The sequence below is a fragment of the Gastrolobium bilobum genome, unplaced genomic scaffold (genome assembly GCF_033153095.1).
Source record: "Gastrolobium bilobum isolate Gb01-03AN ecotype WA unplaced genomic scaffold, APGP_CSIRO_Gbil_v1 utg36951, whole genome shotgun sequence".
Classification (NCBI taxonomy): Eukaryota; Viridiplantae; Streptophyta; class Magnoliopsida; order Fabales; family Fabaceae; genus Gastrolobium; species Gastrolobium bilobum.
The window spans coordinates 27,779-43,848 of record NW_026898074.1 but is presented as its reverse complement, the minus strand read 5'-3'; the positions used below and the strand labels follow the sequence as shown (position 1 = coordinate 43,848).

The window sequence follows — 16,070 nt, the reverse complement described above, 5'->3', positions numbered from 1 at the left end:
ATCAGAAAATAGCTCCCCCTGATTTGGTAAAAGCTTGACATTTGGATCCATAGGAGTATCGACGGGCTTAGCATTCAACAATGCTGTTTCCTCAAGAATATCCATAGCATATTTTCTCTGTGATAGTACAATGCCATCTTTGGATTGAGCCATTTCTATCTCTAAGAAATATCGGAGTCTTCCAAGGTCCTTTGTTTGAAAATGATGGCACAAATGTTGTTTTATCTGAGTTATGCCATGAGTATCATTACCTGTAATGACGATATCATCAACATATACTACCAAATAAATAGAACCTGAATCAGAGTGTCTGTAAAAGACTGAGTGATCAGCCTCACTTTGAGTCATGCCAAACTGCTGTACAACAGTGCTAAACCTTCCAAACCAAGCCCGGGGAGACTGCTTGAGACCATACAAGGATTTTCGGAGACGACAAACTAGGTTAGACTCTCCCTGAGCAACAAACCCAGGAGGTTGCTCCATATAAACCTCTTCCTGCAGATCACCATGGAGGAAAGCATTCTTTATGTCCAGCTGATACATAGGCCAGTGATGAATGGCTGCCATAGTAATAAAGAGGCGAACAGAAGTCATTTTCGCCACGGGAGAAAATGTGTCACCATAGTCAAGGCCAAATATCTGAGTATAACCTTTAGCCACCAAGCGGGCTTTAAGACGGTCCACCTGACCATCCGAACCAACTTTAACCGTGTATATCCATCGACAGCCAACAACAGACTTCCCAGAGGGAAGGGGAACCAGATCCCAGGTACCACTGCTTTGAAGTGCACTCATCTCATCAATCATGGCCTGTCGCCAACCAGAATGTGATAACGCCTCACCTGTAGTCTTAGGAACAGATACAGAAGAAAGAGAAGAGAGGCAAGCAAAATGGGATGGTGAAAGACGATGATAACTCAAATTTAATAAATACCTGGGAGGGGGACGAGAATCACGAGTACCTTTCCGGAGTGCAATGGGCACATCAATGTCAGACGGAAGGATCGGAGCTGCCAGAGGAGATGATGACGGAAGTGAGTCCACAGGAGCCTCAGTAACAATAGGGGCAGACTCGGGGGGGGGGGGGATCAGGGTCCTGGGGAACCGGGGGACGTTGTCGACGATGATAGACCTGGAGGGGGGGAATAGGGGCGGGAACAGGGACGGGGACATCTAAAGAAGGAGATGGTGAAGGTATATAGTGAACTGAAACAGATGGTAAAGGTAGCTGAGTAGCAACAGAATCACTGGGATGGGAGGAGGAGTCAAAGAATGGAATAGACTCAAAGAATGTAACATCTGCTGAGACAAAGTAACGACGAAGACTGGGAGAGTAACAACGATAACCCTTTTGTGAGCGAGGGTAACCCAGGAAAATACATTTATGTGACTTAGCAGATAACTTGTCAAGACCAGGACTGAGATTGTGGACAAAACAAGTAGAACCAAAGATGTGAGGAGTGAGTGGGTACAAAGGTTGATGGGGAAACAACACAGAATGTGGTACCTGGTTATTAAGTACGGAGGAAGGCATGCGATTAATGAGATAACAAGCTGTGAGGACAGCATCGCCCCAATACTGGAAGGGGATATGACCATGTAACAAAAGTGTCCGAGTGGTCTCAATTAGGTGACGGTTCTTGCGTTCAGCAATCCCATTTTGTTGAGGGGTGTGTGAACAAGATGTCTGGTGAAGGATGCCGTGAGATGCAAAGAAGGTTTGAAACTGATGAGACAAATATTCACGAGCATTATCACTACGAAAAATGCGAATCGAAACACCAAATTGAGTAAGGATTTCATTAAATAACTTGTTGAAAATAGAAAACAATTCAGACCGATTTTTCATTAAAAATAACCAAGTACATCGAGAATAATCATCAATGAAAGTTACAAAATATCTGTACCCCATAGTGGAAACGGTACGATTAGGACCCCAAATATCTGAGTGAACTAAAGCAAAAGGAGACGAAGATCGACGACTGACACGATCGGGAAACGAACTACGAGTGTGTTTCCCTAACTGACACGACTCACAAGACAAACTAGATAAATTTGAGAAACGTGGGACCATCTTCTGGAGCTTAGCAAGACTTGGATGACGCAACTGAGCGTGGATAGTAAGCGGAGAATCCACAACAGAGCACACTGGAACAGAAGTTGAAAGCTGATAAAGGCCATTGGACTCAGATCCGACGCCAAGTGTCCTCCTCGAGCTCCGATCCTGCAAAATGACAGACTCTTTAGTGAAAGAAATAATACAGTCAAGGGATTGAGTCAAGCGACTAATGGAAATAAGATTGAAAGGAGAATGAGGAACATAAAGCACATTCTCAATAGAAATAGAAGGAAAAAGGAGAACAGTGCCAATCCCTTGGGACTGAACCAGTGACCCATTAGCCATAGTGATACTTGGGCAGGGGACCAGACGTACAGAGAGAGGTAAATAAAGACTTATTACCAGAAATATGGTCAGATGCACCTGAATCGAGAATCCATGGACCAAGAGAGGGCGAGTGAGAAACACCACCAGCAAAGGAATTACCCGTGTGTGCACCAGAGGCAGTGGTACCAGGTGGGTGTGATCCAGCAATCAAAGCATAGTCCGAGGCAGGAACAGTAGTCTGAGCAAAATGAGCGGAGCGAGGAGGGCGATCGTGAAGATCCCAGCAACGAGCAATAGTATGGCCCGGCTTGTTGCAATGAGTGCAGAGAAAGCGTCTCGTAGAGGGTTTGCGTCCACGTGCAAAACCCTTGGAGACAAGGGCAGATGGGTCAATTGAAGAGGGATCAGATACTGCAGGCTCCATAGCAGTCTTAGGTGGAATGCGAAGCAACGTAGACCAAACAGAGTCCAGCGATGGAACAGTAGTAGAACCCAAGATCTGATCCCGGTTGACAGAGTATTCCGAGGGCAAACCATAAAGAGCCATGAGCATGAAGAACGTGCTGCGTTGCTCAAGTTCTTTAGCAGGATCTGCAGCAGGCGGCAACAGTTCATTGAAATCATGAAGGAGGCCCTGAACTTTTCCCAAGTAAGCAGACATAGATACATCAAGTCGTTGAGCAGCAATAGTAGTGATCAAATTTTGACAAACGCCATAGAGTCGCTGAGTGTCATTAGTATAAGGTGACTTGGCCTGACGCCAAACAGACTCACAAGTGACGTGAGCACGAAAAATCTGCTTCAAGGACGAGTGGATGGTAGACTTGATGATGCTACATAACTGAGCATCAACCTTTTTCCAATGAGGGCGTACATCTACCGAGATGGACTCAGCCTTAGTAATGAGATGGTCAGTGTAGTCCTGTCCATCAAGCCAAAGTCGGAGATCAGAAGCCCAAGAATCATAATTGGAGCCATCCAACTTGTCGACGTGCAGCGGAACATTAACATAATTAGAAAAAACAGGCGGGTCAGCCTTTTGAGAACCCTTGGATGCATCGTGGCGTGACAAATCAGCCATGGGTCACCTGTAACCAAAAAGAACAGCAACAAAAAAGCAAAGAGACACCTGTGAACAGTAACCAACAAGGGAAAGGACACCGTAGGAAACCAGAACGATGTCAAAACCACAAATCGAGGACAGATCCAGGGACGCAAGGTCACGGCGAGATGGACGGTGGTGGTAGGACCGGAAGAAACAGCCTCACGCGCCTCCACGCGCGGCTGCAAAATAATTGGACGCAGCTCCTTCGTGACGCGCGTGAGAGCGCGTGGAGAAGGATCTTCGAACGGGTCCAAGACAGATAAGACCGCCGTGTCTGGACGATCAGAACCGTGTATGGTTCGCCGGAAATTTCGGCGGCGGACGGCGGTTCCGGACAGCGGCTGTGATCAGAGAGGTCCTTTGACGATGTATGGGCGCCGGAAACTGACAGATATGATTGTTTCCGAAAAAAAAAAAAATTACTCAGCGGACAGTGGTCCACCGGAAAAAAAAAACGCGGATTAGGATTCCTCTTGTTAGGCTCTAGATACCATGTTAATTACCAAGAGACAAGAGGTATTCATTGTAATCCTTGTGTCAATTACACGAAGGAGACTTCTTTTATATATTAAACTAAATAACAAATACACACACATATACACAATGTGGGACTTCTATACTATGTACAACAACAATTACTTTGAGACATATATTTAAGCTCCTTCCTCTATAATTTTTCATTTTTTCTGTTTATAAGAAGGTATAATATATTCTGCTTAATTTTCTCTAAAAATTCATGAATTCTGTTTCCTTTTGCATAAGACATAAAATCTGTCCATTAGAAAATAATCAGATCACAGAAACTCAGAAAACTATAATAAAAAATCTTTAAATTTAAGCTTTGGCCCCTATTTTATACCATTTTTTCCCTCTGAACTTCTAGTAACAATCATAACAGCGATTAGCGAATAAATGTGGAGGTTGAGGCCGTATTGTTCTTATTACATTGGTGCAAAGTAATAAACCTGAATCTTAAACCTAGTTTCATTTGTTTAGAAGTCCAGGTAGGTACACTTATGTGATGCAGTTGATTCCAACTAATTCTTCCAACTTGATTCTTTGCAGTTTAGGTTGGCTTATGTGGCTCCAGAATCTAGGGTGGTTGGTGCTGGAGATTTAGTTGACCATCCTAAGAAAATAGCTCTTCACTACCTTCAGACATACTTTGTTATTGACTTATTTGTTGCACTTCCACTTCCTCAGGTGAATCTCTCTCCATCTCCCTTTCTTGCTTAATGTGAATTTTTTGATGTAAAAGTATAGAATTTATAATACAAAGTAATGGAAATTGTCTGGTTTTATTTCTGCTCACAAAATTTAAGACAAAATGTATATTATATTGCTTAAATTTTCTTTTGTCTTTTTTATATTTGACATATAAGGCAAACATGAATATCATTACCTTTGAAGTTAGCCTTAGCAAGGAGATTGATAGCTTTTACATTTAATGTACTAGGTATTTGGATGAATAGTTGCATTTCCTGTTTCGTTTAGGATAGTAATTATTTGATTATAATTTTCTTCTTAAAGGAGTAAGATTTTTTTTGGAGTTTAGTTTGTCTATAAATATGGTCTATTGTTATTACTTTCATGTTATGGCAGAGTAATGATTAAATATTTCAGAGGTTTCTTGTCTTGTTTCTCTCTATTTCTTTCCAAACTGATTCTATGTCATCCTGTATGAAATTCAGATGATCTGTATTTATTGTTCTAATTGGTATGGACAACCTGAGGAATAATATTTATTTGTGTACATGAACATTTGCCTAAGAATAAATTGATGGAATAAGAGAAAGGAAATTGTATGACATTTGTTATGAAGATAGAAGCAATTTTGGGTGTATATACATATACTTGTCAAACTCCTTGTCATGGTATAATTCATTGGAATATTTGCAGATAATCATATTGTTTGTCCTACCAAATGACTTGGGTTCATCAGGAGAAAACTATGCAAAGAATCTTTTGCTTATTGCGGTCATTGTTCAGTATTTTCCCAGATTGTGTAGGTTTCTTCCTATGCTAATTTATCCAACCGGATTGATATTTGAGTCAGCATGGGAAAATTTCTTTATAAATCTTTTTACCTTCATGCTATCTGGTCATATTGTTGGGTCAAGCTGGTACCTGTTTGGTTTGCAGGTATGTTAAGCCCTTTCTGTTATATAACTTTTTTGTAATTTTTATTTCAGTGACTCCCATTTTCCTTTCAGATTTTTTTCTTCCAAAAAAAAAAAAAAAAACTTTATACACCTTTGAATTCAGTTACATTAAAAAGGAAATAAGTCACCACCAAACACGTGGATCAATTGACGGGAAGTTATTCTAGCTTAACCCGTGGTCTCGAGTTCGAGCCCTGGGTATACAGTTGTGAGAGCTTTGCCGCCCTTGTGGTCTTGTCTGTCTCAAATCCGGATTAGTCTGCACCCGTGGACGAACGGATACTGGATGGTTTATAATAAAAAATGAAAAAAGGAAACAAATCCCCATGATTGTATGAGCAGCATAAGTTTTAAAGCATTCTCTTGTTTGACCTCAAATCCTGCTCATGACAAAAGGAAAAAATAGAATGGTTGCGTACTTATGACATCCTTGATATTGTGCATTGTGTCCAAGCAAAGTGCATTATAAAAGAATTAAACTATATCCTGAACAATTTTTTTTACTAATTATTACTACCTTCTGATAATGAAATAATTCAAGGATGTGTGATTTAATTAAAGTTGGGGAATTTTGTTAGTTGGTTACATCAAATAAGGGTTATTCTTCAATTATTAATTCCCACATTCTCCCTGTTTCTTGTCCCAGAGGGTTAATCAATGTCTAAGAGATGCCTGCAAGAAAGCACATATTAATGAATGTACAAAATTCATTGATTGTGGGCATGGATATACTAAAGAATATCAAAATGATACAAATTGGCCTCTTTGGAAGAACAATGCAAATGCAACTGCTTGTTTTACTGAGAATGGTTTTGAGTATGGGATCTATCTTAAAGCTGTCAATCTTACTGCAGATCACAATGTGATCACTAGATATGTATATTCATCATTTTGGGGATTCCAGGTATATCACTTATTTCTTTTTCCAATAGTAAATGTATATTGTTATTTTCAAACTCATTATGTTAATGAGGAGTCTGTTTTTATTTCAGTATTTTAGTTTTCTCAACAAGTGAAATCCTACTAATGCTATACCTGTGTGATTTATTTGCAGCAAATTAGTACTCTGGCTGGCAATTTAACCCCTAGCTATTTTGTTTGTGAAGTCCTTTTTACCATGGCCATCATAGGAATGGGACTCTTGCTTTTTGCTCTTCTCATTGGAAACATACAGAACTTTCTTCAGGCTCTTGGACGCAGGTAGAATGTCTTGCTTCATATATGCAATGCCTCATGAGGCCATGACTAAAACACAATATATTGAGTGAGTAACAAGCACTGTTTGAGGACAATGTTGCTTTTATTCCACCTCTCTAAATTAAGTAATGCTCTAGGGTTCCTTTAAGGATTAGTTTAAATAATTATCTGATGTTTTAGCTTGAAAAATGAAAAATAAGGATTTGTGAGCTGAAATAGAGGGAAGAAGTATAATAATTGAATTGGTTTCTCTTCCCTGTAATTGTTTGGGTTAATACTATATTTTCTTTAGTTTTTGCCTTTACTTGGATCTATTATTAAAAATATGGTCCTTCCATGATTTATAATTTGGGAATTGGGACTATATGGTTTGATGGCTTTAACTATGGTAATTTAATTGTATATGAACAGAGTAAAAAGGGCAAATGATGATGCATAAGACTCCCTGACTTGTGAGGGTAGGGTGTATGTCGATTGTACGTAGTCTTACCTTCGTACTTTTTCAAAGAGTCTGTTTTTCAGACTCGAACCCCGTCACAAGGAGCAACCTTACCGTTGCTCCAATGTTCGCCCTCTTGTATATGAACAGAGTAATTCTATAAAATCTAGAGAGTCTTAGAAGCAGTCAGCAAGGTTGGTATGGTGGCTGTGGTTCCTTTTTGTCTTGTTGTGGATGTCTTGAACTCTATGTTTGATTTTTTGTCTTATGAAATGTTTATAATTGTTAAGAGTGTTAGTGTTAATAGTGTAGAAGTCCCACATTGAGTGTGTCTCTTTGTATTCTTCAATTGGTTTGCTATATAATAGCACCAATGTTGTGTAGTTTAATACAACAAGGATTACTATCATTTCCTCTTGTATCTATGATATTTAACATGGTATCTAGAGCCTAACAAGAGGAATCTTAATCCGTTTAACTTAGTTCTATTTTCCATAATTCCAATATGGTTATAGAGAGATATCACCCTCCTTGAGAGATTCCCGTTGCTATTTCTTTTTCGAGTTTTTCTTTGTATGCTCTGTGACTGCAGCTTAGACTGATCTGTCACATCAGAAAAGAATGATCCTTGGGAAGTTGTTGGGTTGACCACCGTTGTCGTTGACCGACCACCGTTGACCGCGTCGTCCACCGTTGACAGCCGTCTCCGTCGACTTTTCCGATGACTTTCTGGCGATCCACCACCATCTCCGACGACTTTTCCGACGACCCACCGCCGTCTCCGGCGACTTTTCCGATTCCGCGAAGCTTTGTTTTTCTTTAATCTTCTTTCTTCCAAAGATGGAGTATTTATACGATTCATCATCCATCTTGAGGGGGAGCACTGTCCAAGTTGCTGATGTTGTCTCCGCTGATGTTAATTTCGACACCGAAGTTCCTCTTTAGGGGGAGCACTGTCCATGTTGCTGATGGTCATTCCAGCACAATTGTCTTTGCCGATGATAATTCCGGCACTGTTTAGAAGTTCCTCTTGAGGGGGAGCACTGTCCATGTTGCTGATGGTCATTCCAGCACAATTGTCTTTGCCGATGATAATTCCGGCACAGTTTAGAAGTTCCTCTTGAGGGGAGCACTGTCCATGTTGCTGATGGTCATTCCAGCACAATTGTCTTTGCCGATGATAATTGCGGCACTGTTTAGAAGTTCCTCTTGAGGGGGAGCACTGTCCATGTTGCTGATGGTCATTCCAGCACAATTGTCTTTGCCGATGATAATTGCGGCACTGTTTAGAAGTTCCTCTTGAGGGGGAGCACTGTCCATGTTGCTGATGGTCATTTCAGCACAATTGTCTTTGCCGATGATAATTCCGGCACCCTTTAGAAGTTCCTCTTAAGGGTGAGCATTGTCCATGTTGCTGATGGTCATTCCAGCACAATTGTCTTTGCCGATGATAATTCCGGCACTGTTTAGAAGTTCCTCTTGAGGGGGAGCACCGTCCATGTTGCTGATGGTCATTCCAGCACAATTGTCTTTGCCTATGATCATTCCGGCATCTTCCATGTTGATGTTCATTTCGACGCCATTTTTAGCACATTGTTGATTTTTGGTTTCTCATTTAGGAGATTTATTTTGATGTTATGTTACTTGGTCTTTCTTGTAATAAGCTTGTAGCATAGTCAAGGGGAAACCACGGCTGCTCACCAACTGTTAAATGAAATGTCTGAGAGGGATCTTGATGCTGATGTCCTGGTCAGCTCAGTTGTCTTTGCCGATGATAATTCCGGCACCATCCATGCTCTGATGTCCATTCCAACATTGTCTCTTTATCAGCTCTTCAGACTGATGGTCATTCCAGTTGATTTGTTGTACTTAGTCATTTCATTTCGTTGATGTAGCATTGTTGTTTTTGGTTCCTAATGGGAGTATTATTTATGTATCAAGCTTGTAGCATATGATCTATATGCTACAGCTTGAGGGGGAGTGTTAAGAGTGTTAGTGTTAATAGTGTAGAAGTCCCACATTGAGTGTGTCTCTTTGTATTCTTCAATTGGTTTGCTATATAATAGCACCAATGTTGTGTAGTTTAATACAACAAGGATTACTATCATTTTCTCTTATATCTATGATATTTAACAATAATTTTAGTGGATCACTGAGAACAAATGCAATGACAAAAGTTCCCTCATTGCAGCAATTGTCATGTTGTTGTTTCTTATGTCCTAGCTATCATTATTTTGGACTTTAAAATGGACTAGGAAGAGTCCTCCATGAGTATTATTATATCTTAGTAGTTTTATTCTGTATCTTTTCTCTTATAGGTGAATAACCTTAGTTTATCTAATGCTGATAGTTAATATTTAATTATTTATAGTCATGTTTGTGCCTACATATGGTTAATAAATTTGTCACTTTTTATGTATTTATAGTTTATATATTTATAGTTAATAACATGTTTGATATATATCTCGTTTTCTTACTTTCTCTTAAAGGAGGCTAGAAATGTCACTTAGACGACGTGATGTTGAACAATGGATGAGCCATCGGCGCTTAGCAGATGATCTGAGAAGGTACCCATTTTCCTCATTTTTGTCATACTCATATTGCCCCACAGTATTTGTTGCTAAATTGATAAAATTTGCCACCTTTTAACTCCACTTAGCTCCCAAAATTAACATCATTTCTTGGTTATGTAATATATTAACCGCTTGAGCAATTTCTTGTTAAGATAGATGGTAAGTGAATGTCACATTGATTATATATTATAGTCCTTTAATACGCGCCTCCTAACGCAAAAGCCCTTTGAGTTTGAAAAGTGGACAATGCAAAATCCACCTAAAATTCACTTATCTGTATTAAGAAACTCTCCAATATTTCATTATTTATTAATATCCTACATCTGCCAATGTGGAATATGATGAAAGTAAAACATATGAGAAGTAACTAATTGTTACTTTATGTTAATATAGGCATTTTAATTATATGAATATGTGGACGATATAACGTTAGTGATAGTGATTCCAGTGCATTTATGTGATTGGTATGTGATACAGGAGAGTAAGACAGGCTGAACGTTATAATTGGGCTGCAACAAGAGGGGTGAATGAAGAAATGCTTATGGAGAATTTGCCTGAAGACCTCCAGAGAGATATCAGACGTCATCTCTTTAAATTTGTTAAGAAAGTGAGTATAGTAGAATGTCTGGCATAAATTGAGTAATTATATCAATTTGGCATTTTTTTTTAGCAGATTATAACCATTATATTGGGCAATAACTTTGCAAAAAAGAGATGGCATTTTTTTAGTATTTTTCTCAAGTGATAGGTTATACTTATAACTTCTTTTTTTCTTACAACCACTTTGTTATCATGTGATTTAAATCAAATCACTTGATGTCATTTTATAACTGTTGATTTGATTTTGTTTCTACCAGAACAAAAAACGATTTTAAGAAGTTATAAGTATAACCACATTCTTTTCTCAAATTCTAAAAAAAGGTTCTTAAAATAGTTATATCATAAAAGCATTTTTCCCCTTAAAAGCTTATCAAAAGGCACCCTGAATGATGTTGCATCAACTTGTGATTATATGCTGCAGGTTCGAATTTTTGCCTTGATGGATGAGCCTATCTTGGATGCTATATGTGAGAGACTAAGACAAAAAACATATATCAAAGGAAGCAAAATTCTATATAATGGTGGTCTAGTAGAGAAGATGGTTTTTATTGTGCGTGGAAAATTGGAGAGCATTGGTGAAGATGGAATTGTTCCTTTATCTGAAGGGAATGCTTGTGGTGAAGAACTTCTTGCATGTTGTCTTGAGCATCCTTCAGTAACCAAAGGTGTACAACATTTTCATTTCTCTTATATTATATAGGTGCCTGTTTTCATGGTTCAAAAGTAGTGGGGTGTTGAACATGCAAAAGTTAACAACATTAATAACATAAGTGTTTTTGTTTTCCCCATGCAGATGGTGGAAAAGTAAGGATTCCAAGACACAGATTGGTTAGCAATAGGACAGTATGGTGCTTAACCAATGTGGAGGCATTTTCACTTCGAGCACAAGACCTTGAAGAAGTTACAAGCCTTTTTGCAAGATTCTTAAGGAGTCCACGTGTTCAAGGAGCCATAAGGTTATTCTCTTGTCTCGTGTGTCTATATATATATATATATAGGGTTAGGATCATTTTACATCAGTGTAAGTTACATTCTCAATCTTGTCCGCTGATCCCACTTATATCTAAGGGCTCAAATTTTTTAGTAATGTGAGCCATTGGATACAAGTGGATCAATGGTCAAGATTGAGTGTAAGACTTCTAACTCTTACACCGGTGTAAAAAGATCTTTCCCCATATATATATATATATATATATATGCGTTAGGATCATTTTACACCACTGTAAGTTACACTCTCAATCTTATCCGTTGATTCTATTTATATCTAACGGCTAATTTTTTTTTAGTAATGTGAGCCATTGGATACAAGTGGATCAATGGTCAAGATTGAGTGTAAGAATTCTAATTCTTACACCGGTGTAAGAATATCCTGCCCCTATATGGGGAGGGATCTTTTGACTCTAGAGTAAGACTTACAACTCTTACTCTCCATCTCAACCGTTGATTTCCGTCCATCTAACGGTTATTATTTATTTGAAATAAATAAATAAATAATTATTATAGATAACCGTTAGATGGACGGAAATCAACGGTTGAGATGGAGAGTAAGAGTTGTAAGTCTTACTCTAGAGTCAAAAGATCCTTTCCCATATATATATATATATATATATAGGTAAAATAATTTCTACAACCGCTTTACGTACAATGACATGTGTATGGTTATGTTTTCCCACATTTAATACTTTCACGTATATATATGACAAATATTTGATTGCTGGACATACAGCAGCTACAGAAATGTAAACTCCATATATATATATATATATATATTAAATTGAAGAAATGCTTATGGAGAAATACTCCAATATATATATAGGGTTCGATTTTTCTGCAGCTGTTTTACATGCAGCGTGACAAGTTTTTCATATATATAGATTAAAGCATTTAATGTGGGGAATCATAACCATATACCTATCATTGTTGCACGTACAACAACCCATTATCATTTTCTTCATTTTCAGGACTCGAACTCTAGATATTTTATTAAGGAAAACAAGATCTTTAATACTTAAACCAATATTTGTTGACTATTGTGCTAAGTTATTTTCATGGCTTTGTTAGCATAATTTTCTTTTTTTCATACATTTTTTCGCATCATAAAAGTTAGTTGTGACATTTTAAGCAGAGCAAGGTGACGCAACGCATCACTAAACATTCTAGCCCAACCTTGCTTCTTTTCAACGTCTTCTGTTTTGATCTCTGTCCCCATTTATTTTTATTTCAAAGCCTCTCTTGACATTGCTATGTCATATTTCCTACTCCATTATCTAATGTTTTTGTCCCTGTTTTCAAGATCTTACCTGACATAGCATTTTGGTTGCTTCATTATCTTAATTCTTAGGTATGAATCCCCTTACTGGAGATGCCTTTCAGCAACACGCATCCAGGTTGCATGGAGATATAGGAAGAAACGTCTTAGTCGTGCTGATACTTCCCAGTCAAATCAAACATCATAGTTTTAGTCTCCCTTTGATATTAAAGCTATTTTTTTTATATATAGGTAAAATAATATTTTTACACATGTGTAAGAATTAGAAATCTTACACTAAATTTGAATCATTTATCAAAATTAAAAATGTAATTTACACAGGTATAAAATAATTCTAACCTCCGAGCATGATATTCTTGCACGTAAAAATAAGAAATTTTAAACAATTAATAGGTTACTTATGTTCTTCTCATTAATATATTTTTTCTTTTTTAATTCCATAATTCTAATTAGTACTGGCTTTAAAGATCTGACAATTAATTCGCCATAGGATTTATATTGCTATACTTGAGTTAAACCTTGGGATTAATTAATATAGTTCAATTGTGCACTTTCCTACCAACAACATATTTAGAATTTATATGGTAGTTGATTTTAATTTTATCCTAAAAACAATCTTGATAATAATTTTTAAGAGCCGAGTGATAGATAAAAGGCCATATAATAAGAAAATTAATAATCGTTTTAAAGAAGAGATAAGAAATGGAGATTTGTTGGAGATATGATGTTATCCATATAGATACTAGGCTGTTGTGCAGTTGTAGATATTCTGCAGATATAGTTCACTTTGATAGTTTGTTAGTATCTAGTTTGTTAGGATACACTTTGTTACGTTTGTTCTCTGTACTTAGTTAGTTTCTGATTGTTGTGTACCTTGCCTATTAAAAGGCACTCTTGTGAATATTGAAAGCAACCTTTTGGTACCAGGTTTCATCTTGGTATCAGAGCGATCCTTTTGTGAAAACACTTCCGCAGCGTGAGAATTTTAAATAGTGTGAAAGCTAGCCCAATAAAATATGGCAGAAGAAGGAGGCAACAGGTTGAAACCAACAAATCCAGGCTCACCTTTCTACCTAGGAAGCTCAGATAGCCCAGGGATCATACTAACAACTGTTATGCTACAAGGAGAAGCCAATTATGAAAATTGGGCAAAGCTCATGAAAAACGCACTCAAGGCAAAGAATAAATTGGGATTCGTGACTGGTTCAGTAAAGAAACCAGAGAAGGAGAGTGAAGCAGAATGGCGTGCATGGGAGATGTGCAATTCTATGATCAACGGGTGGATACACAACACGATCGATCCAAAACTCAAACCTTTCATCAAATGTTTTGATGAGGTGAAGGATCTTTGGGATGATCTGAAAGAAAGGTATGCAATACAGAATTCTCCACGCCAATACCAATTGAAAGCAAGTCTAGCCAACATGAGACAACACGGTAGCAGCATTGGGGAATACTATACGAAGCTAAGGGCAGTTTGGGATGAACTCGAAGGAAGCAAAAGTCGCAAAACTTGCGCATGTGGTATTAATTGTGCTTACGCAAAGGAGATTGAAGAAGAAAGAGAACATGATCGTGTCTATCAGTTCCTTATGGGGCTAGATGAAGCTGTCTTTGGGAATTTACGTTCCCAAATCTTAAACAATTCACCACTTCCAAATATGAACAAAGTCTATGCTACTGTCACTCAAGAGGAGACACATCGTTCCATTGCTCGCAATCAAGAAGAGCGTGGTGGTGTGGTAAGCTATGCAGCGCGAACAGAACTCAACGTGGAGAATACAATGCAGCGCATGATACCAGATAAACAAATTGAGAGAGTGCCATGTCCTCATTGTGGGAAGACAAACCATGATCCTTCAAAGTGCTGGAAAGTAATCGGATATCCTCCCATTCGAGGTGGATTCCGAGGACGTGGAAGGGGACGGTTCGGAGGAAGGAATAACTATGAGCAGGCCCACGCCATGCAAACTTCGGAGACAGCACAAGATGCAGCAGCATTCTCCGTCCTAACCCCTGAAGTGGTGAGCAAACTCATGACATTGGTGGATGTACCTCAAACCAGTGACAAATTATCTGGTAAGATTATTCAATCACAGTGGCTTATTGATAGTGGAGCATCACAACATATGACAGGAATGATAGATTTATTGATTGATATTGTGAACATCAAGCCTCTTACGGTGGGATTGCCTAATGGCTCCGTAACTTATGCAGAAAAACGAGGAACAACAATCCTCAGCCACGATTTTATATTAACCAATGTCTTGTTTGTACCTCAGTTGCGTTGCAACCTTGTTTCTGTATCTCAATTACTACAAGAGAGTAACAATACGGTGATATTTTCTGATGGAAAATGTGTTTTGCAGGACCGAACATTGATGAGGAAGACTGGCGTGGGTGATCTTCAAGCAGGCGTTTATGTGTTTCAATCAGAATGTGCCTCAGCCTCCGCTGTTCGAATTCAAGACTCTGCCGAGTTGTGGCATAGGCGATTGGGTCATCCATCTTATGAAGTTGTGTCCTTACTTCCATTAGTTTCGAATTTTTCAGCAAAAATTGCATCCAATAAAGCTTGTGAGACATGTTGTCGTGCCAAGCAATCTAGAAATGTGTTTCATTTAACAAATAATCGAAGTAAAGCATGTTTTGATTTGATCCATTGCGATACTTGGGGACCTTATCGTTCCTCTTCTTCTTCTGGTGCACACTACTTTCTGACTGTTGTTGATGATTTTAGTCGATTTGTGTGGGTATATATGCTGGCTGAAAAAAAAGGAAACTTGTGACAGAATACACAAATTCTTAGCTATGATTAGAAATCAATTTGGTAAAATGGTAAAAGTACTCAGATCTGATAACGGAACTGAGTTTAAATCACAAAGCTTGATGAAATTGTATCATGAAATGGGATTATACATCAAACAACTTGTGTCTACACACCGGAACAAAATGGCCGCGTGGAAAGAAAGCATAGGCACATCTTGAACGTAGCTAGGGCGTTGCTGTTTCAAGCTACACTACCTATTGAGTTTTGGGAGGAGAATGTACTTGCAGGGGTTCATTTAATAAATAGAACTCCATCCAAAATTCTTGTTGGTCGTACTCCTCACGAGCTGCTGTATACAGTTGCACCTAGTTATGATCATTTAAAAACCTTTGGCTGTTTGTGTTTTGCCAATATGAGACCTAGACCGAAGGACAAGTTTGCCTCTCGCTCCCGTAAATGCATCTTCATAGGATATCCAGTGTCCCAAAAGGGTTGGCGTCTGTATGACTTGGACACCAAAGAATACTTTGTGTGCAGGGATGTGAAATTCCATGAGAGCACCTTTCCAT

General features: G+C 38.4%; 1 protein-coding gene across 1 annotated transcript; it reads left to right on the top strand.

Moving 5' to 3' along the window:
* The first annotated feature begins 4,560 nt into the window (after positions 1 to 4,560).
* On the top strand, positions 4,561 to 15,200 carry LOC133312647 (probable cyclic nucleotide-gated ion channel 20, chloroplastic). The gene is made up of 10 exons (XM_061513881.1): positions 4,561 to 4,694; positions 5,391 to 5,633; positions 6,300 to 6,557; positions 6,708 to 6,853; positions 9,779 to 9,856; positions 10,340 to 10,469; positions 10,884 to 11,127; positions 11,256 to 11,418; positions 12,804 to 12,962; positions 15,101 to 15,200. Exons 2-9 carry the CDS (start codon positions 5,511 to 5,513, stop codon positions 12,916 to 12,918), a joined length of 1,257 nt encoding a protein of 418 aa, XP_061369865.1. The 5' UTR covers positions 4,561 to 4,694; positions 5,391 to 5,510; the 3' UTR covers positions 12,919 to 12,962; positions 15,101 to 15,200.
* The last annotated feature ends 870 nt before the right edge of the window (positions 15,201 to 16,070 follow it).

Coding starts and splice junctions, on each gene's coding strand:
- LOC133312647 (XM_061513881.1), top strand. CDS start 5,511: ATGCTAATTTATCCAACCGGATTGATATTTGAGTCAGCATGGGAAAAT. Junction 6,558..6,707: donor CATCATTTTGGGGATTCCAG/GTATATCACTTA, acceptor ATTTATTTGCAG/CAAATTAGTACTCTGGCTGG. Junction 10,470..10,883: donor TCTTTAAATTTGTTAAGAAA/GTGAGTATAGTA, acceptor TATATGCTGCAG/GTTCGAATTTTTGCCTTGAT.